Source organism: Hyperoodon ampullatus, assembly GCF_949752795.1.
Source record: "Hyperoodon ampullatus genome assembly, chromosome: 15".
Lineage (NCBI taxonomy): Eukaryota > Metazoa > Chordata > Mammalia > Artiodactyla > Ziphiidae > Hyperoodon > Hyperoodon ampullatus.
Genome location: NC_136928.1, coordinates 34154291 through 34178612, shown reverse-complemented (window position 1 = coordinate 34178612; position 24322 = coordinate 34154291). Strand labels below are relative to the sequence as shown.

Genomic DNA, 24322 nt, shown 5'->3' with positions numbered 1-24322 from the left:
GCATCCCAGGCAATTGACTCTTTCATCATATTTTTCTGTGATAGTCAAAGTGCTTTCTGTAGTAGATATTTTCAAGTTTGTTTGTTTTTAATATTATTTGTAAGCAGCTTTGACAGAGATTAATATCAGGCCTTTCTAGTGATATGTATTTTAACTAGTAACAGTAACTTTGTGAAGTTTTCTTTTGAATAAACAAAAACATTTAAAAGTGGAAATTCCTACATTTATCCTAAATAAAAGATCATGCATTTGTCTTAAAATCTGAAGGAGATTAAGAAAAAAGTGTACTTGTAGAGAACAGTGTAGGCTTAATTTAATGTTTTTTATGAAATTTTGTTCTAGGAATTTAATTGTGGTTTTAAAGTATATTTGCTCTACTTTTAATTTGAGGTGACATTGTTCAGAATGATTCTTGGCAAATCTCATCTACACTGCCTGCTTTTCATAAAATATAAATGCCTTTAAAACAACATCTCAGACAGTTACTGTAATTTTTCATTGTTTCAGGTAATAGGTGATGGTTTAGGCTTGGTCCAATGATGAGGTGGGTGGTAAAAAACTAAGGCCTGATCTGATGATGGCTTATAATTTTGGTCTTGGAGATGTGGGCAAGTTACATAAAGCTTTTAGCATTTTGGGGTTTTGGAAGTTAAAATGTTCTAAGGAAAACTATATGTTTTGGGATTTTTTGAAATGAAATTTTAGATATGGATACATTTTTAAATTAGGTAGCTTGAGTTAATCAAGACTATTTGCACTAATTTGATAAGTTAATACTCGTTTTCTTCCATTTTAAATGTCCTCTTTGGGCTTCCCTGGTGGCGCAGTGGTTGAGAGTCCGCCTGCCGATGCAGGGGACACGGGTTCGTGCCCCGGTCCGGGAAGATCCCACATGCCACGGAGCGGCTGGGCCCGTTAGCCATGGCCGCTGAGCCTGTGCATCCAGAGCCTGTGCTCCGCAACGGGAGAGGCCACAACAGTGAGAGGCCCGCGTACCACACACACACACACACACACACACACACACACACACAAGTCCTCTTTGTTCAGAGGGATGGTAAGATACTCAATGCCAGATGTTTTTTTCAGTTAATTATTTATGGTATGTGTGCCCTAGAAGTAGATCCATGACACTTTTATTTTGAGTTGGCATTAGATCAGACATACATAAGCCCCTATTCTTGCATGGAATAAAAACTAAACAGTCTGATGAAATCAGACCAGACTTATACTAAATTTGTTGAAATGTAGTTGTGAATATATATCGATGATATAAACCATCTAATTATCTGATCTGTTATTACCTTGTATAACACAAAGAAAGATATATTCTAGAAGAAAGTGACAAAATTGTATATTAAGTTATATTGATGGCCAAAAGTAATATATGTACTTGGAGGTATAAATGCCTCCCCCTAACATTTTATTAAGAAGTGTTTAGAATACACGGCAAAGTTGAAGGAATTTTGCAGTGAAACCCATACATCCATCACCTAGATTATGATATTAATGTTTACTATACTGATATATCACATATCTATCCATTTATCCATCTGTCAGTCCATCAGTGTATCTTGTCTTTTGATGTATTTGAAATTATCAGTATACTTCTCCATAAGTAATTCAACAAATGCATGTCAGTTACTAGAGTTCACAAATATAGATTTTTAGTTTTGCATTTTCCTATCAGATGATTCTAACTAGTTAATATTTAAGCAATTTGAGTATTAAATTATGGTAAATTAACTTTATACAAAATTAGTTGCAACAGAAAAGTTTTAGTGAACATTTCTAGCATGTGCTTTAACTTTGTTTTTCCTTTTTGTTGTTGCTTTCAGTGGATTTTCCAGAAATCTGTTTGTTTTTTTATTGTTGTTTTTAGAGTCTTCACCCTTGTTTATCTCTTCTCTTTTTTTTTAATTGTTATTTTTAAAAGTTTTAAAGTCATACATGTATTTAAACTTCTGTTTTAAAATATCTTAAGGTCTTATAGCAGATAGTAGCTATTTCTGATACTAGTGTTTTTTTTTTAATTGAATTCATCAGTATATGTAGAAATCAAGATTATTTAGTATTTTGACTAGCCGATTTCTAAAATAAGTTTAAATTCTGGGACATCATTAGCCTTATTATACACACAAAATTTGACTTTTGAAATGTGGGTCATCTTAAGTATGCTGTCATTGGAGACAAGACTTGTGAGTATTCTGCTTCGTATGTAATAGCATAGTTTTCCAGTATTATACTTTAAGATTGAAGATGTTGCTCATGAGATAATTTTAAAGAAGAATTGCTTCTCTTTGTCTTAATTTTTTGTATCTCTACAAATTATCATTCATCTTGGTGAGGCATATATTGAAACTTAATTTCAATTCTAATTGAGGCATATATAGGTAGAAGTTTGTGAAATTTACAAGTTATGTGGTTGGTGCGTATGTCCATTCTTATAGTGTAATAAAAAATCCTTTTATTTTTTGCTTCTCATTATGCTTTATAGTACTTATACTTATCATTTTGATATTTAGTACAAAGAAATGTGCTGCATGCATTGAGCATTTTTCTCCAAGTTTTTTTTTTTCCCTGATGTGCTATCTCACATATCACAGGCCTTATTTTTTGAACCTTTGAGCAAAAGAAACAGATGAAACCTCATACAAAACCTTCCAAAATATGAAAATGTGGGGTTTATTTGTGCTAATGCTCTTCTTTTGGAAACATATGTATTAAAGGTAAGGTCAATTTATTGATTTAAACCACGCTGTACATAAAAATTTATTATTCCTGATTAAGATTTGCAAGGCATTGTTCATGAAAGAAAAGATCTTTTTAACTTGTGGAATGAAGAACTTTGTCTGCAAGTGCCAGAAAGATTAAAATTAATTATTCCCAAGTTTTCCAAAATATTATGGGAGGATAATTTTCTGAAGGTATTTTATATAAAAATTTGGTCTAAAGCTTTGATATTATAATTTTCTAGGATCTTATGGTTGGTGATGAGGCAAGTGAATTACGCTCAATGTTAGAAGTTAATTACCCAATGGAAAATGGCATAGTACGAAATTGGGATGACATGAAACACCTGTGGGACTATACATTTGGACCAGAGAAACTTAACATAGATACCAAGAATTGTAAAATCTTGCTCACAGAACCTCCTATGAACCCAACCAAAAACAGAGAGAAGATTGTAGAGGTAAGTTTTTAGATGGGTTGCGCATATATGTGTTTCTGTGATGTGATGTTAAAGCACATGTTTTTTCTTTTATCTTACCATTGTCCTTAAGAATAAAGGGAATAAGAATAATTGTTATTTTCTCCCAGATCCTATTTATTGAGAACCTAACTATGTTAGTCATTACTTATAAGTAGAATATACCAGTAAGCAAAGCGAAGTCCTGCTGCCATGGAGTTTATCCTCTAGCAGGGGAAAACAGACCAAAAGAGCAAAAAGTGAGTTAATTAAATGGTTTGTTAGAAGATAATAGATGCTAAAGGGAAAAAAAAGAGTAGGTTAAAGGGGATGGGGAATGTAGGGAGGCTGCTAGAATGTGGTAGTATGTGTCTGTGAGAAGGTGATATTTAAACAAAGGGAGTTAGCCAGAATATATTTGGGAAGAGCATTCCAGGCAAAGGGAGTAGCCAGTGTAAAGGTCTTGAAATGGGAGCAAGCCTGGCATATTAGAGAGTCAGCAAGGAAGCCAGTGTGGGAGAGCAACAGGAGACGAGGTGGGAGAAGTAATGGGGGCATTCTAGGGCCGTGTAGGCTCTAATAGGGAATTAGATTTAAACTCCAAGTGAAATGTAGAGCTATTACAAGGAAGGGACATGCTCAGATTTAGGTTCCTGTGGCTGCTGTGTTGAACGTAGATAGGACATAAGGAGGCAAGGGTACAAGAGAGACCAGTTTGGAGACTTTTTCAGTTACCTAAGCATAAGATAATGATGGTTAGGATTGGGGGTAGTAGCAGAGAAGGTAATGAGAAGTGGCCAGATTGTGGCTCTGTTTTGAAGGAAGGGCCAAAATATATTCTGATTTCTTAGATGTGGGTAATAGAGGGATAACTGCAAAGATTTCGCTTGAGTAACTGGAGGATGGGGAAAGACTGAGATAGTAGAACAGGATTTGGGAGGGAAATGGATCAGGAGTCCAGTTTTGGACATGTTAGGTCTTCATTAGACATCCAAGCAAAAATGTCAAGTAGATGGTTATTAAGATCAAGTTCAGGAGAGAAGTCTGGGACTGGAGATAAAAACTTGGGAGAGTCATGAGGATATAGATAATATGGTTCACCGAAGAAGTGAGAGTAGACAGAGGTGAGAGAGCGAAGGGCCAGGGAGATAGAGGAGAGCTGGGAAAGGAGGTTGAAACGGCTAATGAGGTAGGCAGTTCCAGAGAGCAAAAAATCTACATTCTTAAGAGTTTAGATAGGTAACTTTTCAAGGTTGTCTTTCATTTTGTTATATATGAGATAGAAACTTTTAATTGCTTTGTATTTTAGTAGCTTTCCAGATACTACTTAATGTAAATATCTTGTTTTACTCAGTGGCTATGTTTAGATGTTGATGGAAATTTTGGAAGAGATTTAGAATTTTTATATTAAGTTTTAAAATTTGAGATCATGATTTTAGCTACAGAATCCATATCATTTCTTATGGTTCGTATTCTATTACTTTTTTCCACTAGGCACCCCTAAAACTATGAAAGATGGGCTTTATTGTATTAGCTCATATTTTCATTGCATTCTACACTTTGTGAATGGTTTACAATCACTAATACTTTGTGATGGATAAGTAGTCATTTGTAATTGCTATTTATTTTTAGCAGCTCATTACAAAATCAGAGTGCAGAGATATTTTTGCATTAAATCAAAAGGTTACTACACAAGGAAACCTTTCAGAAAGTAACACAATACCAGAATGAAAACCAAGTTTTCTTTCAAATGAAAAGTTAGGGAGATGACAGGTATAGTGTCGTCCACTAACTAGCTGTTTGACTAGGACACATTTTTTTAATCTGCAAAAATGACAAGAATTAGTCTTACTGCACTCTAAGGTCTCATCTTTAGTTTAATGCTCTTTTTTACTCACGAGTGCAAATTTGGCTATGACTGATAATGCCCTACTTGAATCTCATCCAGAAAGTTGTATTAGAACTACAAATACTTTTTAATGATCTTATAAGTAAAAACAAATTCTCACAGACTGTCAAGTTGATAAATGCAAATACAGTTGACCCTTGAACAATGCAGGGTTAGGGGTGCCAACCCCCCTCGGTCAAACATTTGTGTATAACTTTACATTTGGCCCTCTTTATTCCAGTTCTGCATCACTGGATTCAGCCAATCTTGGATCATGTAGTGGTATAGTATTTATTTACTGAAAAAAACCTGCAATTAAGTGGACCTGCACAGTTCAAACCTGTGTTTTCAAGGGTCAACTGTATAGCATTACTCTTCCATTTTCATCCCTGTGGTGGGAGACTAAAGGGTGATGGAGTAGAATACTACTTAGAATATCCAGTTGCTTAATTGATGAGTATGTGTTTCAGAGATGTAAAATTTATGTATGTATGTATGTATTTTAGGATTGTTTTTAATTGAATTTTATTGAAGTATAGTTAATTTACAATGTTATGTTAGTTTCAGGTGTACAGCAAAGTGATTCAGTTTTGTTGTTTTTGTTTTTGGCTGCACCACGCTGTATGCGGGATCTTAGTTCCCTGACCAGGGATCGAACCTGTGCTCCCTGCAGTGGAAGCACAGAGTCCTAACTGCTGGACCGCAGGGAATTCCCCAGAGTTGTAAAATTTAAATTCTATATAATTCTTATTGTGGTCAGTTGTAAAATTTTCTAAATATGAGATATTCATAGCGGTAGTCAGCACTGCCAATCAAGGAATGCTCGGTGTAGATGACAGAGAAAATGCTATAGGATGTTCCCAGCCAACCTGCACTACGGAGAATGAGCATGGTTGTGAGCAGAGTGGGCATGAGGGAACTCCTCCCTGCAGTGTACCTTGGCAGAGAGTAGAACGCAGCCTTGGCTCCAGTGGGGAGGGCAGGCTCAGCTGCTGAGCATTCAGGATCTGCCAGCATTCAGGAGTTACTGTGTTTATTTTTGTTTTCCTGCCCTACTGTTTTATTACCTTTTATTTTTTTTTTAACTGCTAGAGGTAGAGCCACAGTCTTTCTTGGCCCAGGTTGAGGGAGAGGGATGCTAAGGTAAGCAGTTAAGCAATTTCTATAGTTTGTCTTTAAATTAAAAGATATTTCCTTTAAGGGACATCAGTTGAGAAGAATGCCTTGTTCAAAAGCAGAATGCTTTCTTTCACTCTAATTAGCCATTAACTAAAACACTCAGAAATCTTTGCTTTGTAGCACTTATGAAATGCTTGGGGACTTAGTGTGTATTCAAAAATCTGTCCCCAAAATTGGAGCTCTGTGACAGCGGGACTTCAGTAGAGGCAAAAAGAGCTAAAGAGAATGGAGGATTCTTTTGGGTTCTTTGATTCTATTTTGGATAGCTAATCCACTCTGACCATCAAGAAACCTTATACATACTTATTATGTAATTTCTAAATACTAATTTTTTCCCTTTCCTTTTGCATTTTCAGGTAATGTTTGAAACTTACCAGTTTTCTGGAGTGTATGTAGCCATCCAGGCAGTTTTGACTTTGTATGCTCAAGGTAGGTGAAGCTTAACTTTTAGTATAATCAATTCAGCAAATATTTATTAAATATGTTTGATGTCAGAGGAGTTTGATTTTTCGGTAAGTTGTAAGTCCCAGAAGAGCACAATATTTATGTATTTATATTTATTCAAATATTTAAAATATTTATTCAGATATTTCCACAATTTTTAAAATTTGTCAAATAAAATATACACATTTTAATTTTCTTTACTAAACAATGAAAGACTTAGGTAAAAAGAAACTTCTCAATTTTTTTAGAAGTAGAAGGTTCCCTCTTTTAGGCTATTTAAAGTAAAAAATGTTTTATAAAGTGGAGAATAAAAATGGAATTTGTCCTCAGAATTGGCAGTTAAAAAAAAATAGAGCCAAAAAGGTTAGTATAAATCATGTTTGTCAAATGCGTAATAGATTAAATACAAAGGAAAAGGCAGACATTTGAGAGTGCCTTCCTAACTTCTGAGGTGGATTTAATGGGGGGAGCTACTGTGTTTTCTTGGTACTGCTGTTAGTAACTGCCTTGCTGTCCATTGAGAATAAAATAGTAGCCATGTAGGGAGAACTCTTTATATCCTGATGGTCTTATCGAGAACTTGAGGGGCCATCAGATATGTGCTACAGAGTTTGTTAGGCACTTAAAATGTAAAGATGCCTCAAGGACTTAGAATCTAATGGGGAAAAGATACAGAAATTGATTCAGCATGTCAGAGAAGATTTCTGAAGGAGGTGACAATTAAGTCTCAAGCCTTTGTACTTAAGCAGTGTATGACAATACAGTTGACCCTTGAACAATGCTGGTTTGAACTGCATGAGTCCACTTATACATGGATATTTTTTAATAGTAAATACTGCAGTACATGGTCTGTGGCTGGTTGAATCTGGGGATGTAGAGGAACCATGGATGCAGAGGGCCAATTATAAGTTATATGCAGGTTAACCCCCGTGTTGTTCAGGGGTCAGTTGTACTTGGGTACAAACTAATATTGTGGTGATCCATCTGATTCTACACGTGCATAAGTAAAAATCACTTTTCAAAATACATACTGGGTTTTTAAACTGTCTTTACTACTCCATATAGATACTAAGAAAGTACTTGGGGAGAATTAAATTTTTAAAGAGGCTTTATTCATTCACCAAGTGTAGCATGTGCCTCGATTTCTGTTTAGTGCAGAAGATATGGCAGTGAGTAAAGTAAGCTACTCCGTAAGCTACGTGTGGTCTCCTTGTCCTTAAGGCAGTTACAGCCCAGCTGTGAGTAATTAGTGCTTGTGTGCATCTAGGTAATTTTGTTTCATTTTTTTTAAAAAGTAAATTTCAGAAATTATTTTAGAAAATACTTTGGAAAAATAGATGCTAAAAATTTTGAATCTAAGCTTTGAAATTGGTGATAATAGTTCCATTTAGGGGGTGGGTATGGGACACTTCTGCTGAAATGAATTTTTGTTTTAATTGAATGAAATTTACCTTAACAGATTTTTCTAGCAGTATTCATAAATTTATTTCTGTCCAAGGAGAAGATACCCTCTTTTAATTCCTGATACTTAGCTATTTTTGTTTAACTGTTGAATTCTTAATTTTGAGAAATGATAGTCCAGTAATACTAATCAAAAGAACTCTAAGCCATGGAAAAATTCTCCTTTAACAAGGTGGCTCATGCTACCAGTTAAACCAAAAAAAGTAAGAAGCAGCATTCGGAGCCAGGGAAGGTTTTTGAATAAGGGAGAGGTGACACAGTGATTCAGGAAAATATGTTTGACTGCATTTTGCAGACAGGATTGAGGGGAATAACGAATCATGGAGTCTGGGCTGGAGGTTAAAGTGGTCAGGGAAGGTATAAATGGAAAGGTAAGAACTAGATTGAGCTTTAAAGAATCCTTAGGAATTGAAGTGGAAAGAATGAATAATCCAGTGACAGAAGGGTGTGGCACTGGAATCCGGTCAAATACATAAGGGAAAGGCCAGTAGGTAACCTAGTGGGAGTGTAGAAAATAAGGTGAGGTTGGATGGGAGGGTCTATTTGGAAAATAAAATATGTAAATTGCTGCTTTAGTTGATATTACTGGGAGTATTTTTGAATTAATGATATTGTGGATTCTTCTTTTTTACAATAGGAAGTCTCTTGTTTAAAAGAATGCAACCTTAAGAGGCAGTGTATGATTTTTATGAAACTTAAAAAATCAGTCAAGGAAAAACAGATTATGTCAACTTCAGTAGGAGGTGGTTTGAATAAACGTATTCCAAGATAAATCTGTTACTTAGTGCATCATAAGAAAGAGGGAGAGTGCCTACTCAGGGATGGGGCAATAATAAGAGAATGCTTGAGCAAATTGTAGATAATGCATATTCTGGTTAAAATTTTTTTTGTTGTTAAAAATATTATTAGACTATTAAAAACTACTAGAAAACATGAGTCAGAAAAAGTTTTGTTTTTCCTGAATTAACCCTGACACAAAAGGTGAAACAGTAATTTGCAGCCATTTATAGTTTTAAATAGCACATACGAGAAACAAGGCAGCTTCTTTGCTGTTTTTTAAGAGGTTTAACTGACATTGTCTTTTTGGTTTCTGGTGAATAATTGAAATGATCCTTCGGCTAGTCAAGATGAATTGTTCTCAGATTTCTAGCTATCTGGTATCAACAAATTTTCCAAACACAGTTTTGTCATATGACAAAAATAATAATAAAGAACTAGATTATTTCAACAGGTTCACTATCAACTTGTGTAATATTTACCTTTCACAATGGTTTTCGTAAAAGTTATCCATGATGCTCTAGAAAATTTTACTTTAAGGGAATTCAGGGATCCAGATTAAGTTGGAAGGAAAAATAAAGACCATGTTGTATTTTTCAGTCCTAGGTCTGAAAAATAGTCCTAGGGCTATCTCCTGGGGTAGCCCATGATTAGACTAAAAGTCTCACAGGAGGCATGTGAGAGAACACTGACTTTAGTGTCTGTGTATTCGAAATAAGCTGCAAAATAAGCAAATAATAAAGAAATGCTGGCTTTTAGGCCATTCTGGTTGGTGACGTTTCTAGTTTGGTTTCTCTACTAATATTTGAAATTTGCTGGCTTTGATTTTTCTGATTTGGCTTTTTATTTACAACCTCATGGTTCTTCCACAGGTTTATTAACTGGAGTAGTGGTGGACTCTGGAGATGGTGTGACTCACATTTGCCCAGTGTATGAAGGCTTTTCTCTCCCTCACCTTACCAGGAGACTGGATATTGCTGGGAGGGATATTACCAGATATCTTATCAAGGTAAGCAAAAAAAAAAATCATAGAATTAGATTTAGTTCGTGTGTACCAACTTAACACAAAATTGAATGTATCATCTCAGGATTCTAGCTAATCTGCACCACCAGAGAAGTGGCCCAGTTCATTATTCATATAAAATCCATATGAGATTCACACACGTGATCTCTTCTATACTAATGAGAGTTCATCATTACATAATTATATTTACTATTCCCAAGGAATGGGTAGAGAGGTATTTCAAAGATGGAGGAAGACTCTAAAACTTCCTTGAACAACTTAGGCAACCTTTCTGTCATAAGACGTTCCTTTGAACAGGTGGATGATAAAGTGTACTTGTGAATATAATCAGTTATAATTTTCTTTAAAACATTGCTGGATAAAGTATATAAGGCCACTATTTGGAGGCATGTGGGTTTTTTGTAATGTGGAAAAAAAAGGTGTAGAATGTTGTCTGTACCAGAATTCTGTAGTTAGTGTATTCTCTCCAGGTCAGTGGCTCTCAGTCAGGGATGATGCTACCCCCCAGGGACATTTTGCAGTGTCTGGAGACATTTTTTGGTTGTTACAGCTTTGCAGGAAGGCTGCTAAACATCCTACAATGAACAGGGCATCATCCCCTGCAACTAAGAATTGTAAGGTCCAATATGTCATTGGTGCTGCTGTGAAGAGACTGTTCTAGGATGAAATCTGTGCAATAAATTAGGTTGCATTAAGTCTTCACCTTGACATTGGGTTCCTTTAATCTCATTTAAAGTAATAATAAGATTGTTAATGACAATTATAATACTCTCATTCTAAGCCAAAATTCTATTCGAAGGTGACTGCCAAAGGAGTGCCCAAGGGATTTCTTTTGAACATAAGCACAAAGATAAGGGGATTTGTTTTCTTAAGTTTTTATATGAAAATGTTGTTTATGATGCGTATTATGTGGGTTTTTTTTTTTTTAACAAATGCTATTGCCCATCTAATATGTGTCAGACATAATAGAAGTTAGGGATAGAACTTCATTAAGACTTGGGATATTTCATGAATATGGTATTGATTGAGCAAATTGCAGACTTACAGGAGTCCAGTGTAAAATATTATTTATTAATAGATATTTTGCTCATTTTGGCCATTTATTATTCATGAACTGTTAATTCTGTCTCTCTCTGAAACTGAAATATAAATCCTTTTATGTCAAGTAATATTCCCATTTCTGAAATACTCAGTAAGACCTAAGGCTCCACTGTCCATTGCATTTGGTATTGATGTGACATATTTAGAGAGCATTAATCGCTTTTGCAGAGTTGAACTCATTCAGATTACTTGTGGATTTACTGCTATTTTTTTGTACCAGCTGCTTCTGTTGCGGGGCTACGCCTTCAACCATTCTGCTGATTTTGAAACGGTTCGCATGATTAAAGAAAAATTGTGTTATGTGGGGTATAATATTGAGCAAGAGCAGAAACTGGCCTTAGAAACTACAGTATTAGTTGAATCTTACACAGTAAGTATTTCCAGTGTATAATATATATGTGGTTTTAAAATGGACAACTTTGACTATTGGCGTGTGCTTAAGGAGGTTTTCTTGGAATCCAGTATTTTTGGTTTGGGTTGTTATAATATGTATATGTGTGATCTTTAATGTCTTTCTACATTATGATTCTATGATTAATTATTTTAGGACACCGTATAACATGAAATAAGGCAAGAATCATGTATTGCTTTTCTACTTTAGGATGCAATTAGATGTGAGATATTATTTTGAGATTCTAGTACCTGGAATAGCATTTTTCAGCATGGGTTTCGCGTAATGTTATTTCTGTGAGATGTTAATAGGTATTTCACAAAAATTAAAATGGGGGCTACATTTTCAGGTAAGTTTGGGAGAGAGTTGATTTCACTTTATTAAAGGACTTCTCAGAGCCTTTGATATGCTGATTTGTACAGGACTGCAGTATTCCTCAGCATTTCATGGGGCTGGTGTTCTAAGATACTTTGGGAAGTGGTCATCCTATAGGATGGCTTTTATAATTCAGTAGGTGGCAGTCTTCCTGACTTAGTATTTTCTTAATGAGATGTTCAAAACAAATGTTAACTTGAAATTGAAACTAATGAGACTTAGAACCTAGTTATAGTTTCCACTAGGGGAGTTGATCCTCCCTGAATTTTTAATGTATTGCTATCTTTAAGTCTGTCATTCATCTGGATATAAAGTACTTCCATATTGCATCTTTGATCAATGCATCTGGAGACATTTTTTGGTTGTTACAGCTTTGCAGGAAGGCTGTTAAACATCCTACAATGAACAGGGCATCCCCTGCAACTAAGAATTGTAAGGTCTAATATGTCATTGGTGCTGCTAGGATCTAGTAGTTATTAAAATGAAATTGAGTGATAGGCAATAAAAGCAAGTATTCTTAAACCATTTGATTCATGTAAACTCAACCTATCACAAATATGTACATAATAGTCATTTAAAAAATAATTATAGGGACTTCCCTGGTGGTCTAGCAGTTAAGACTGTGCTTCCATATGGATGGCTAGTGGGAAGCTGCTGCATAGCACCGGGAGATCAGCTCGATGCTTTGTGATGACCTAGAGGAGTGGGATAGGGAGGGTGGGAGGGAGGCACAAGAGGGAGGGGATATGGGGACATGTGTATACATATAGCTGATTCACTTCGTTGTACAGCAGAAACTAATACAACATTGTAAAACAATTATACTCCAATAAAGATATTTAAAAAAAAACGGTTACCAGGGGATAAGGTGGGGGAGGGATAAATTGGGAAATTGGGATTGACATATACACACTACTATATATAAAATAGATAATTAATAAGGACTTACTGTATAGCATAGGCTACTCTATTCAATACTCTGTAATGACCTATATGGTAAGAGAGTCTAAAAAAGAGTAGGTATATGTATAACTGATTCACTTTGCTGTACACCTGAAGCTAACACAACATTGTAAATCAACTGTACTCCAATAAAAATTATTTTTTAAAAAATAGAAAAGAAAAAAAAAAGACTGTGTTTCCACTGCAGGGGCTGTGGGTTTGATCCCTGGACGGGAAACTAAAGATCCTGTATGCCACGTGGTACAGCCAAAAGAAAACAAAAACAAAAATAAATGAATAGGGACTTCCCTGGTGGCACAGTGGTTAAGAATCCACCTGCCAATGCACAGGACATGGGTTCGAGCCCTGGTCCAGGAAGATCCCACGTGTCGCGGAGCAACTAAGCCCGTGAGCCACAACTACTGAGCCCATGCCACAACTACTGAAGCCTGTGCGCCTAGAGCCTGTGCTCTGCAACAAGAGAAGCCACCGCAATGAGCAGCCCGCACACCGCAACAGAGTAGCCCCCACTCACTGCAGCTAGAGAAAGCCCACGCACAGCAATGAAGACCCAACGCAGCCAAAACTAAATAAATAAATTTTAAAAAGAATAAATAAAAATAATTATAAATTTTTGTGTTATGTTGTTTAATTTTAGAAGATACTGATCCAAATAGTCAATAAGTCAATACTTTGCAACTTAATGATCTCCAGATTTGCTCTGGGAATTCTTTCCTGAAGCTTTCTTGACAGTTACCTTAGATTTATAATTTGTCACCTACCTAACTTTGGAAGAAAGTGTCATGAGGCAGAGGATAAGGGAACTAGTAGTGTAAGACATATTTTATTTATTTATTCTCCTTTCTCAGCGAGTTTGAGGTAGGTTACAAAAATACATGCAACAAATAAACAGTGAACTGATGAGTAAATGAAGAGGGATAAGAGTGGACAAATAAAGGAAAGGGTAAGATTCGGTGCAAAGAAATGGGAAGCATACAGTTTTAACAGTTCCATGAGGTAGTAGTTCCTAGGGTAGGTGGCCCCAGGCTGGCCTGCAAAAATAGAGCTTTGAGAAGAGCCACACCATCAGAGGCTGGAAGGGCCAGGTACAGAGGTTTTGGTAATAGTAGTCTGCCATGTGAAGTTTTTCCATGTATCTTGGGGTGATTTCAAGTTTGGGTTTTAAAGTTTATTTTTTTTAAGGGTAAGTTTTTTTTTCAAGACATTGATGTGATTTATAAAAAGATAATTTTGGAGTGGTCGCCTTGCACATACTTGTAAACAATCATAGGAAACTGGGGTAAATGTCTTAAAGAACTTGCTTCGTGATGCTTTGTCATATTGGAAAGTCAGTTTTGGAATCTAAAGATAATTATTTTAATTATGTTATTTTAAACAAATATACTGTTAGAAATGTTCATGTAAAACTAATTCTGGTATGTCATACAGAAATGTGTCCAATGTCAGCATATACAAACAAGCATGCCTGTTACTTAGGTCACTTCAGTGAATTGTGAGGGAGTTTTTGTTTAACATTTCTCATTTAATTAAATATAAACATGATGTAACTTAAGAGATTTCTGCACAAGGTCATGTTGTAATGGTATCTGACCAGTTGTTTAAATCTCATTTTCTTAAAATTATATTTATTCATTATCATTTAAAATTTAATAGGACCTAGTAAGTAGGATACAACAGAATTGCCTAATAAATAGTCTAGATCAATATTCCTTAAGTTTTCTTGATCACACAATTTTTTTGGATTAAATGATTTGACAGAAGTTTCACACGTGATATAAAGTGTTTTGATGACAAAATAATAAAGTTTCCCAGAGTAATTATTTGGTGAAAGAAATTACTTAAAATTTTTAATTGAATTTGCCTGTGCTATATGGTAAAAATATCCATAAACTCACAAATGTGTTAAAATGATAAGCAACACTGACTCCAGCAAAAATCCAATTGCCATGGGCGATCAGCGCCACCTGTAGTGCTCACCTGCACACACCAGTGGAACATCACTCACTCGTGCGTTGGCGAATCTTCCAAGAAATTCCTCCTGTTTGGGGGCATGACATACCATTTTAAAAGCAGAACAGAGCATGATAATAAAAACAATTATTTTGATGTATTTAATTTACCTTTTTTGTCTTTTTTAAAAAATATATTTTCGGAGAAATATATTGCTGATAATGATTTTGGTTCTAGAACAGGTGTTTATAAGTTTATAAGTACTAACATCTAAAGAACACTAGGAACTTTTAACATCTTTTGCTGATACCTGATTGTTTTTGGTTTCTAGCTCCCAGATGGCCGCATTATCAAAGTTGGGGGAGAGAGATTTGAAGCACCAGAAGCTTTGTTTCAGCCTCACTTGATCAATGTTGAGGGAGTAGGTGTTGCTGAATTGCTTTTTAACACAATCCAGGCAGCTGACATCGATACCAGGTACATTAGAAATGGTTGTTTCAAAGTTATTTATCAGAAATAGATGGAATATAAATAGCTAGAATGACCAAGTTGTCTATTGTCTCACTCAGGTTTCTGATAGGATGACACTGGTTGTTGAACAGCATGTATCATTGTGTCTCAGATGCCTCTTTTCTTTTTTTTTTTTTTTTTTTTGCGGTACGCGGGCCTCTCACTGTTGTGGCCTTCCCGTTGCGGAGCACAGGCTCCGGACGCGCAGGCCCAGCGGCCATGGCTCACAGGCCCAGCCGCTCCGCGGCATATGGGACCCTCCCGGACCGGGGCACGAACCAGCGTCCCCTGCATCGGCAGGCGGACTCTCAACCACTGCGCCACCAGGGAAGCCCTCAGATGCCTCTTTAATCTTATTTTGAAATAGTTTAAATATTGAAAGTTGCAAGAATAGAATAGAGAACTCCTGTACACTGTCCAGTTTTCCATGTTACTGATTTTAACATTCTGCATGTCTGTGTGCTCTCTTTTCTTTCTTGAGCCATTTGACTAGGTTGTATGCATAAGTCCTCTTTACTCCTTAATATTCACTTTGTATTTCTTGGGAATGAGGCTGTTCTCTTATAGCCACAGTGCATTATTGAGTTCTGGGGATTGATTACTGACATACATTTATCTACCATCCGTATTTCAGTTTTGTTCACTGTCCCAATAATGTCCTTTATACGGTTTTTCTTTTCTCCAGTAAAGGATCAAATCTAAGGTCACACATTGTATTTAGTTGTCATGTCTCTTAGTCACCTTTTATCTATTATAGTTCCTCAGTCTTTTATGACATTGATATCTCTGCAGAGTACAATTTGGGTTTGAATGTTTTCACATGATTAGATTTAGATTGTGCATTTTTGGCTAGAACAGTACTTAAGTGATGTGACCTTCTCAGGTTATCACATCCAGAATTGATGTCTGTTTGCTCCTAATGGGTGATATTAGTGTTAAACTCTTAATGAAGTTTCCTATTTTCTTCACTGTGTAGGTTTCCTTTTTTTTCCCTTTCCTGACTTTTAAGTAATTTGTGGGAAAATACTTTGAGACTGTGTAAATCTCCTGTTCCTCATCAAACTCTGGCCCCCACCCCTTTTGGCGTCTGTTGATGATTCTTGCCTAAATTCATTTTTATTGTGATGGTTACAAAAAGGTGATTTTTTTCTAATTCTGTCATTCTGTATTTATTAGTTGGCATTCTAGCATAAGGAAATCCTTTTCCTTTCTCCCTTGTTTTGTTTGTTTATTATCAATATGGCCTCATGATTTTATTTGGTGGATTATAATTTATTACTGCCTTATTTCATTTTGGTGCTAAATTGTTCCTGGTATCGCCTGTGAGAGCCCCTTCAAGCAAGCTCCTGTGTCCTTTGATGTGCCCTCATCTCTTTTTGAGCACATTCTACTTCATTCTATTTTGTGGCACAGGATATTCCTGGCTCATCTTTAATTTTGTTTTCTGAATAGATAGTGAAAACTATACAAAAAAGTATACTCAGAAGTATTACTCTCCCCACCCCTTGTCTTTCACCCTAGTCCTCCTCCCTCTGTTTTTTATTTTCTTACACAAAAGGTAGCATACTGTAAATACTCATTTGCACTTTGCTTTTTTCACTTAATGTATTCGAAACAAGCTTTTTTTTTAATGTCTAAAACTGCCTCTTTTTTTTATGCAGCAGGTTTTTATTATCCGTTTTATACATGTGTGTATGTGTATCAATCCCAATCTCCCAATTCATTCCCCCCGCCCCGCTTTCCCTCCTTGGTGTCCACACGTTCGTTCTCTACATCTGCCACTTCCTAGGGGTTGTCCTTATTCTTTGTTCCAGCTGCATTCTTTTTTCCAGTGTGATAATGCAGTGATAATGCTGCAGTTAATAACTTTGTGCACACTGTATCTTTGTATTGTTGGGCATATATATTCTGAAAAAATGTCTGGGGGGAATAGTTGGGATGAAGGATAAATGTGTGTGGTTTTGTTATTGCTCAGTTCCCTTCTATGAAAGTTGTACCCTTTCTCTTTCCCACCAGTCATATATGAGGGCACCTGTGTCCCCAACAGCTTATTCACAGAGTTTTTCAGCATTTTACTTTTATGCCAAGTCTAATGAGTGAGAAATGATATCTTAATGTAGTTTTAATTTGCATTTCTCTTAAGATTGAAGTTGAATATATTTTTCTATGTCTAGGGCCATTTTTATATCTTCTCCTGGTGAATTATCTGTTCGTGGCTTTTGCCTGTTCTTCTATGGAATTAAAAAAAATGTTTTCTCTCATTTTTTGAAAAAGTTCTTTATATATTAGCTCTGTGATATCTATTGCAGACATTTTGTCATTTTTCATTTGTCTCTTGCTTGTGGTGTTTTTGTTTTTATTTAGTTATATAAAAAGATTTATAATCTTTTACTGCATCTAGAGTTTGAGTCATAGTTAGAAAGCTCTCCTTTATACTCAAGTTATTGAGAAATTCACTCAGAAGCATTTTATTAAGCAAGTGTTTGCCTACTTCTTTATTTAACCCTGAATGAAATAACCCCCTAATTTTTGTGGGCTGGCTGGGGAACAGGCTGGTAATGGAAATTAATAAAAATAGCAGTTGGCTTATAAAAAGCTATAAATCTAATGGAAGATGATCAAAAATCTCATCTAGACTTCATAATTATGATAAATTCTTATGGTAGGGATTGAGTAGATGCTTTTGTCCCTTGCTTTAATGATCACTAATAGCAAAATTATATTTAAAAGTGCATTCTTGTTGGTAGTGATTAAAGTTTTGGTGTTCCTAAAGCAATGGAGTTAGGTTCAGTACCCTCTCCATATTGCTAGCATTGGAAAGCAGCACAACTCAAATTTTGTGTTGCATGTCCTGTGTGTTGAAAGCATACATGTAAATGCTCATGTGGGGCTTCCCTGGTGGCGCAGTGGTTAAGAATCCGTCTGCCAATGCAGGGGACACGGGTTCAAGCCCTGGTCCAGGAAGATCCCACATGCTGCGGAGCAACTAAGTCCGTGCGCCACAACTACTGAGCCTGCACTCTAGAGCCTGTGAATCACAACTACTGAAGCCCGCGTGCCTAGAGCCTGTGCTCTGCAGCAAGAGAAGACACTGCAATGAGAAGCCCGTGCACCGCAACGAAGAGTAGCCCCTGCTCGCCACAACTAGAGAAAGCCCGTGCACAGCAACGAAGACCCAGTGCAGCCAAAAATAAATAAATAAAAATAAATTAATTTTAAAAATAAAAGAAAAATAAATGCTCATGGGCACATACCACATGTAGCTATACCTCAACTGCTTAGTTTATGTCACACTCATGTGCATACTTCTGCAATTAAATACAATATAGAACTTCTTCTAGAAGCTAGAATTATAATAGCCTGAGCCCTTGAGAACCTGAAAGTAAAAACCTGGAAGTGAGTTTGAATGAGGCCAAAATGGATGTGACTTAGCTCCTGAGTTTTACTAGGAGAAGAGTTCCTCAGACCCTCACTCAGATGATATTACTTTTACTACATATGCAGTTATTTTAGATTTGATTATCTGGTATCATGACCAACAGCATATTTAAGGAAGAAAGCGAGGACTTCTCTAAGAAGCAAGCACATCAATCCAACCAAAAATAATAGCTGACAGCCTCAAAACAAAGGAACAAAAGGGAAAACTACAAAAGACAAATGGATAAATTCAAAAGCAAGAGCTGGAATCATGGTAGAATATGGTTAATTATAGTAAACAGCCACATCTGAGTGGCTCCATGGAAGCACTGTGATAGCACAGTCCAAATACTGCAAGTTTGTAATGTAAACTGGTCATTACTAAAAGACTCAATTACTTTTGCAAGAAAATGTTATGTGCTTTAGAAGTATTGTCATCAAAATGCTAATAATTTTATATATAAAGAGGGTTTATTATCTATTAAGAGTAGTAATAGCAAACATTCAGCCTTGTGCTTTACATGTTGAATTTTATTTAATTCTCCCAGCAACCACCTGAGGCTGATGTAAATAAAAGCAACTCTGAGATACTGTTTTCCTAATCTGAAACCCCTAATGAATACCTATTGTGTCTTTCTAGATCTGAATTCTATAAGCACATTGTGCTTTCTGGAGGGTCTACTATGTACCCTGGGCTGCCATCACGGTTGGAACGAGAGCTTAAACAGCTGTACTTAGAACGAGTGTTGAAGGGAGATGTGGAAAAACTTTCTGTAAGTATCAATAAATAATCCAACTGTTAACATACTTTTAAAACCCTGTAAAATAGTTTGTTAATCTTGACAGCCACCAGAGGGAGCAAGAAGTCTTTCTAAACAAATTCCTAATGCAGTCTAGTGTAGCCTTGAAGCGATAGGAAGAAGTAAATGGTTCAAGATGAGCTTTGTCTCAGAGCGGTCCTAGTGCCGGGGCACCTCTGTATTCGGTGTATCGAGGCAACTGGGTCCAGGGCCAGATGTTTTGGTTCATCTGTAACAAACAGCTTGGAGCCAGAGGTGCCTGTAAGTATATGGGAAGAACCTGTTGTACTATGGGGAGAGAAAGGCCCCCTTGGGTTTTTTTTTTTTTTAACTTGTTTTTTTAATATGTAGTCAGCATTCAGTGCTACTCTTGGACTGTCTCATGTTTCTGACTGAGTTATTTTCTGGCTGTTTCTTGCATATGTCTTATCTCCCCAATCAGATTGTAAACAACACCATGTCTCCAGTTCTTTTGCATCCCCGTCAACTATCATAGCTCTTGAAACAGACTTTAATTGGTAGTTGTTGTTGTGTAGAGTAGGAAGAAATTTTTAAACTAGTACGTAACAGTTGGTGGCTATTTGGCATTGATTTTTTTCTACAAACCCTGGACTGTGTGAAGTACACTATACATACTGTGCACTCAATTAAGAGTCGTTTAATTCTAAATTAATCTCTGAGGTTCATCTCACCAACTTTGATCAGTTTAGATAATGAGATTACATCCTACAGAGGGCTGTATGTATTAGAGACACTATGTCACATCTTTTATTTGTGACTCAAATTGTTGAAATTAAATTATGTATGGGCTCATACATTAAATAAGTTGAAAGACTCAAAAGGAGCCGTGTTGTCTAAGTACTTCACTCATTTGTCTGACTTTGAGTACACATATAATTTAAAATCAGTCTCAGATGATTATTTAGCAAATGCTTCTTGAACTCCTTCTCGGTGCCAAACACTTGTCTAGATGGTGTGAGCAACAAAACAGTGGTGAACAAAACCAAAAATCCCCGCGTTTAGTCTGTGAATCATATATCAGTAGTAATAAGCACTACGGAGAAGTCAGGTTAGGGGCTAGAGAGTGGGTAGTGATTGGGGGAGACGGTGTGCTCCTTTGTGTAGTGTGATCGGAGAAGGGCTCCCGTGAGATAAGATAACTTTTGAGCAAAGACCTGAAGGGAGTGAGCCAGTGGGCAGCCTGACTCTCTGGGGGGAAGAATCTTCCAGGCAGGAAGAGCCCCAGGTTGGTGGGAGTGTGCAGGAGTGGCTGGAGCAGAGTGAGCTCAGAAAGGTAGTCAGGATGTAAGTCTTATTCAGCCACGGGGAAGAGTTTGGCTTTCCTCCTATCGAGGAAGGAGGATCTTGCGCAGAGAAATGGTAGGATCTGATTTGTTTAAAGGATCATTAAGTCTGGGTGGTGAATAGATTGTTGAGGGAAGGGAGGAGGAAAGGCGAAATCACAAGACAGGTTAGGAGGCTCTGAGAGCAGGGAGGAGCTGGGAGAGGTTTATAAAATAGACGAGGAGGTGTGAAGTGGTGTGTCTTGCAGAGGGCAAGAGAGAAGAGAAATGTCACAGGATTGCCGAGCAGCACTGAGGTGCTCAGCTGAGGTAACGTTTAAAGCTAGACGTTGAGTTTCTCTGACACGTGCTCAGTTGCTTGAGGGCAGGGGGAGAGCAAGAGAGTCGATCACCCGAGTTGGTGCTCCGCCGGGTGAGGGAGAGAAAGACAGGGCCACCGAGGGTGATGCCAGGCCATGGTGGAGAGAGCACGCACGCGTGCCGCAGAGCAGGTGTGAGGGGGAGTAACCCGGGCATCTATAGCTGCCCTGGGCAAAGGGGTGGTGGATGGAGTAGTCAGATAGGATGAGTTCCTGAGGGGCTGTGGAGTTGCAGGGAGGAGGCAGAGAACAGTGAACAAGAATTACTGTTACCAACCTCCAGAGTTAGGCAGGTAGTGAGAGAGAGAGAAGTAGCAGCCAGTTGAGAAAGCTGCAGGGGCAGTGGTGTCCTCAGGGGCTAGCCAGGTGTCCCTGAGAGCGGGGTTGCCAAACCATAGCCCTGGACCAAACCTGGCTGTTTTATCAAGTTTTTTGGAACACAGCCAGACCCATTCTTTTGTCACATAATATGTTACCTATTGTCACATATTGTCTCTGGCTGCCTTTAGGTATTGCCAGAGAGACCTGCAGAGCCTCAAGTACTTACTCTCTGGTCCCTTGCAGAAGAAGTTTGCTGACCCCTGCCAAAGAGTAAAAAAGTAACTAGAACAGTTAGAACAGTAGGTTAGCCTCAGAATTAATAAGTAAACATGTTTTTCTACGTCATGTGTTATGACAGATCCTACGGTTCATTTATGTGATATAAAGACAATGTAGAATGACGTAGTTATTTTGAGTCTTTTTGCGGGATTTGTGACTTGTAAATAAAACTGCTATTTCATTTTGAGGTTTCTCTTTCAGGTGTTGACTGACCGTACAGATGGAGGTCTGTCTTTGTTAGACAGTTAATAGTGGCTCTTGCTTGTCTTTAATTTTGGTTACTGTGTTCATTTTATCCAACATCCTCATAATTTATTTTGACCGTATTTGGCCTTGTTTATTTATTTATTTATTTTTTGCGATACGCAGGCCTCTCACTGTTGTGGCCTCTCCGTTGCGGAGCACAGGCTCCGGACGCGCAGGCTCAGCGGCCATGGCTCACGGGCCCAGCCGCTCCGCGGCATGTGGGATCCTCCCGGACCGGGGCACGAACCCGCGTCCCCTGCATCGGCAGGTGGACTCTCAACCACTGCACCACCAGGGAAGCCCTGGCCTTGTTTATTTTGAGAACATTTCATTTGAATTTGAGAGAGTAGAAAGTGAGCTTTGCTTATAAGAAGAGAACTTGGGGCTTCCCTGGTGGCGCAGTGGTTGAGGCTCCGCCTGCCAGTGCAGGGGACGCGGGTTCGTGCCCCGGTCCGGGAGGATCCCACATGCCGCGGAGCGGCTGGGCCCGTGAGCTGTGGCCGCTGAGCCTGCGCGTCCGGAGCCTGTGCTCCGCAACGGAGAGGCCACAACAGTGAGAGGCCCGCGTACCGCAAAAATAAATGAATGAATGAATGAATAAACAAACAAACAAATAAATAAATAAAAAAGAAAAGAACTTAAAGCTTACCCTATTGCACGGGACTACAATCATAGGGACGTGAGACCTTGAAGAAACTATAGCAGTCCTTTTATCCCAACTCTTCATGTGACAGCTGGCCAGGTGATTTGCCCATTAGTGGGAAACCTGTCACAGGGCTCTGGTACTTGGGCTCTTGGTAGGGTGAACATGGAATTCATTGTTCAAATCAGGCTGCTTTTGAGAGTGACAAGGAGTGTAGTTAACGATGGAGCCACAGGTGTACATTGCGACTGTTCTAAGCACACTGGGATGGATGTGTGATCTCCTGGCTGTGAGTTTTGGGCAAATTACAAAATTTCTCTCTCTAACTGAGATACTTACATCACAGGACCTTTGTGAGAATTCAACAAGAGAATATAAGAAAAAGTCATTTTCATAAAGCAGAAAGCACCATGCGTGTGACGTTTTATCATCTCCTCTTTCTCCTTTAGAAATTCAAGATCCGCATTGAAGACCCACCCCGCAGAAAGCACATGGTATTCCTGGGTGGCGCAGTTCTAGCGGACATCATGAAGGACAAAGACAACTTCTGGATGACCCGACAGGAATACCAAGAAAAGGGTGTTCGTGTGCTGGAGAAACTTGGGGTGACTGTTCGATAAACTGCGAAGCTGGTTTCCATCACGCCCCTAATGCTTTCTTTTTTCCTTTATTGCCAATCTTTGAACTCATTCAACTCCAGGACATGGATGAGGCCTCTCTGTGCCCTTTGACTGGAAAGGTCAGGTTTTATTCTGGTGTCTTGCAGAAGTTTTATTAAATTTGTGTTGATGTGGGTAAATCTGACTGCTTAATTCCACCACTTCCCTGCAAACACTAGAGGGCCAGGGTCCTGTCTGCTGCTCTCTTTCTCCTAAGTAGGCATTTAGGTCATTCCCATAGCCTTCCTATTTTCACTTTCCTGTTCTAAGGCTGCTAGTTTTAGTCTTTAGCACACTAGGTGGTATGCCTTTATTAGCATAAGAAAAAACAACTTCCACAGGAGCTTTTATGTGTTATTGGGGTGGGGTGGTGAGGGCTGAGTGGGCAGCTGCTGAACCCTTTGTAGCGTTTCCCCTGTGGTGTGGCGCTTTCTATGTTACTGCTGCAGCTTTAAGTACCTTAAAGCTTCTGGTATTAACATTTTAGGGAAATGGTAGGCTCAGAACTAAAGTGTTTGGGGTGGGATTTTGCGTGGAGGAAAGGCGGGGGTTGATTTTATTTTTTCGATTTTTGAGCTTTTCTGCTCTGGGGTACGTAAGATGACTTTATTTACAATACTTTGATTTGGCAGATTTTCTTCTACTTTTGGTCTGCCTGGAACTGTTTCCATATGCTGTAAAAAGCAAGTGTAGTGTCCCATTATTATGTGACTTAGGGATTTTTTATTTGTTTTTTAAAATCAACCATATCAGCTGGGACTAGACTCCCTAGAATCTACCAATGGAAAAGTAACATTGAAAAAAAGCTTTTGGAAATTCAAATTACAGACAAAAAGTGCTTAAGAGCTGGTATTTTTCTAAGTGCTTCTATTAATACCAGAAGCATTAAGGTAACCCAGTGCCAAGTACCATTCTTGCAAAATTCTTTTATATAACCGACCAGTGCTTATTTAATAAAAACAAGTAGATACATATAAATAATTACTGGCAGTAGGTTATAATTATTGGGTTAAACATAACATTGAAATATGGGACTTGTGC

The 24322-nt window shown here is 37.7% G+C and overlaps 1 protein-coding gene across 1 annotated transcript in view; it reads left to right on the top strand.

The window, feature by feature from the left end:
- The window catches only part of ACTR2 (actin related protein 2), a 31129-nt gene extending 7708 nt beyond the window's left edge, over positions 1-23421 (top strand). Inside the window, exons 3-9 of the mRNA XM_079720920.1 lie at positions 2978-3193; positions 6614-6686; positions 9812-9948; positions 11285-11434; positions 15075-15220; positions 19311-19443; positions 23072-23421. Coding sequence (XP_079577046.1) covers positions 2984-3193; positions 6614-6686; positions 9812-9948; positions 11285-11434; positions 15075-15220; positions 19311-19443; positions 23072-23242 — 1020 coding nt within the window. The 5' untranslated portion in view covers positions 2978-2983 and the 3' untranslated portion in view covers positions 23243-23421. The remainder of the gene's footprint in view (positions 1-2977; positions 3194-6613; positions 6687-9811; positions 9949-11284; positions 11435-15074; positions 15221-19310; positions 19444-23071) is intronic.
- Positions 23422-24322: the final 901 nt, after the last annotated feature.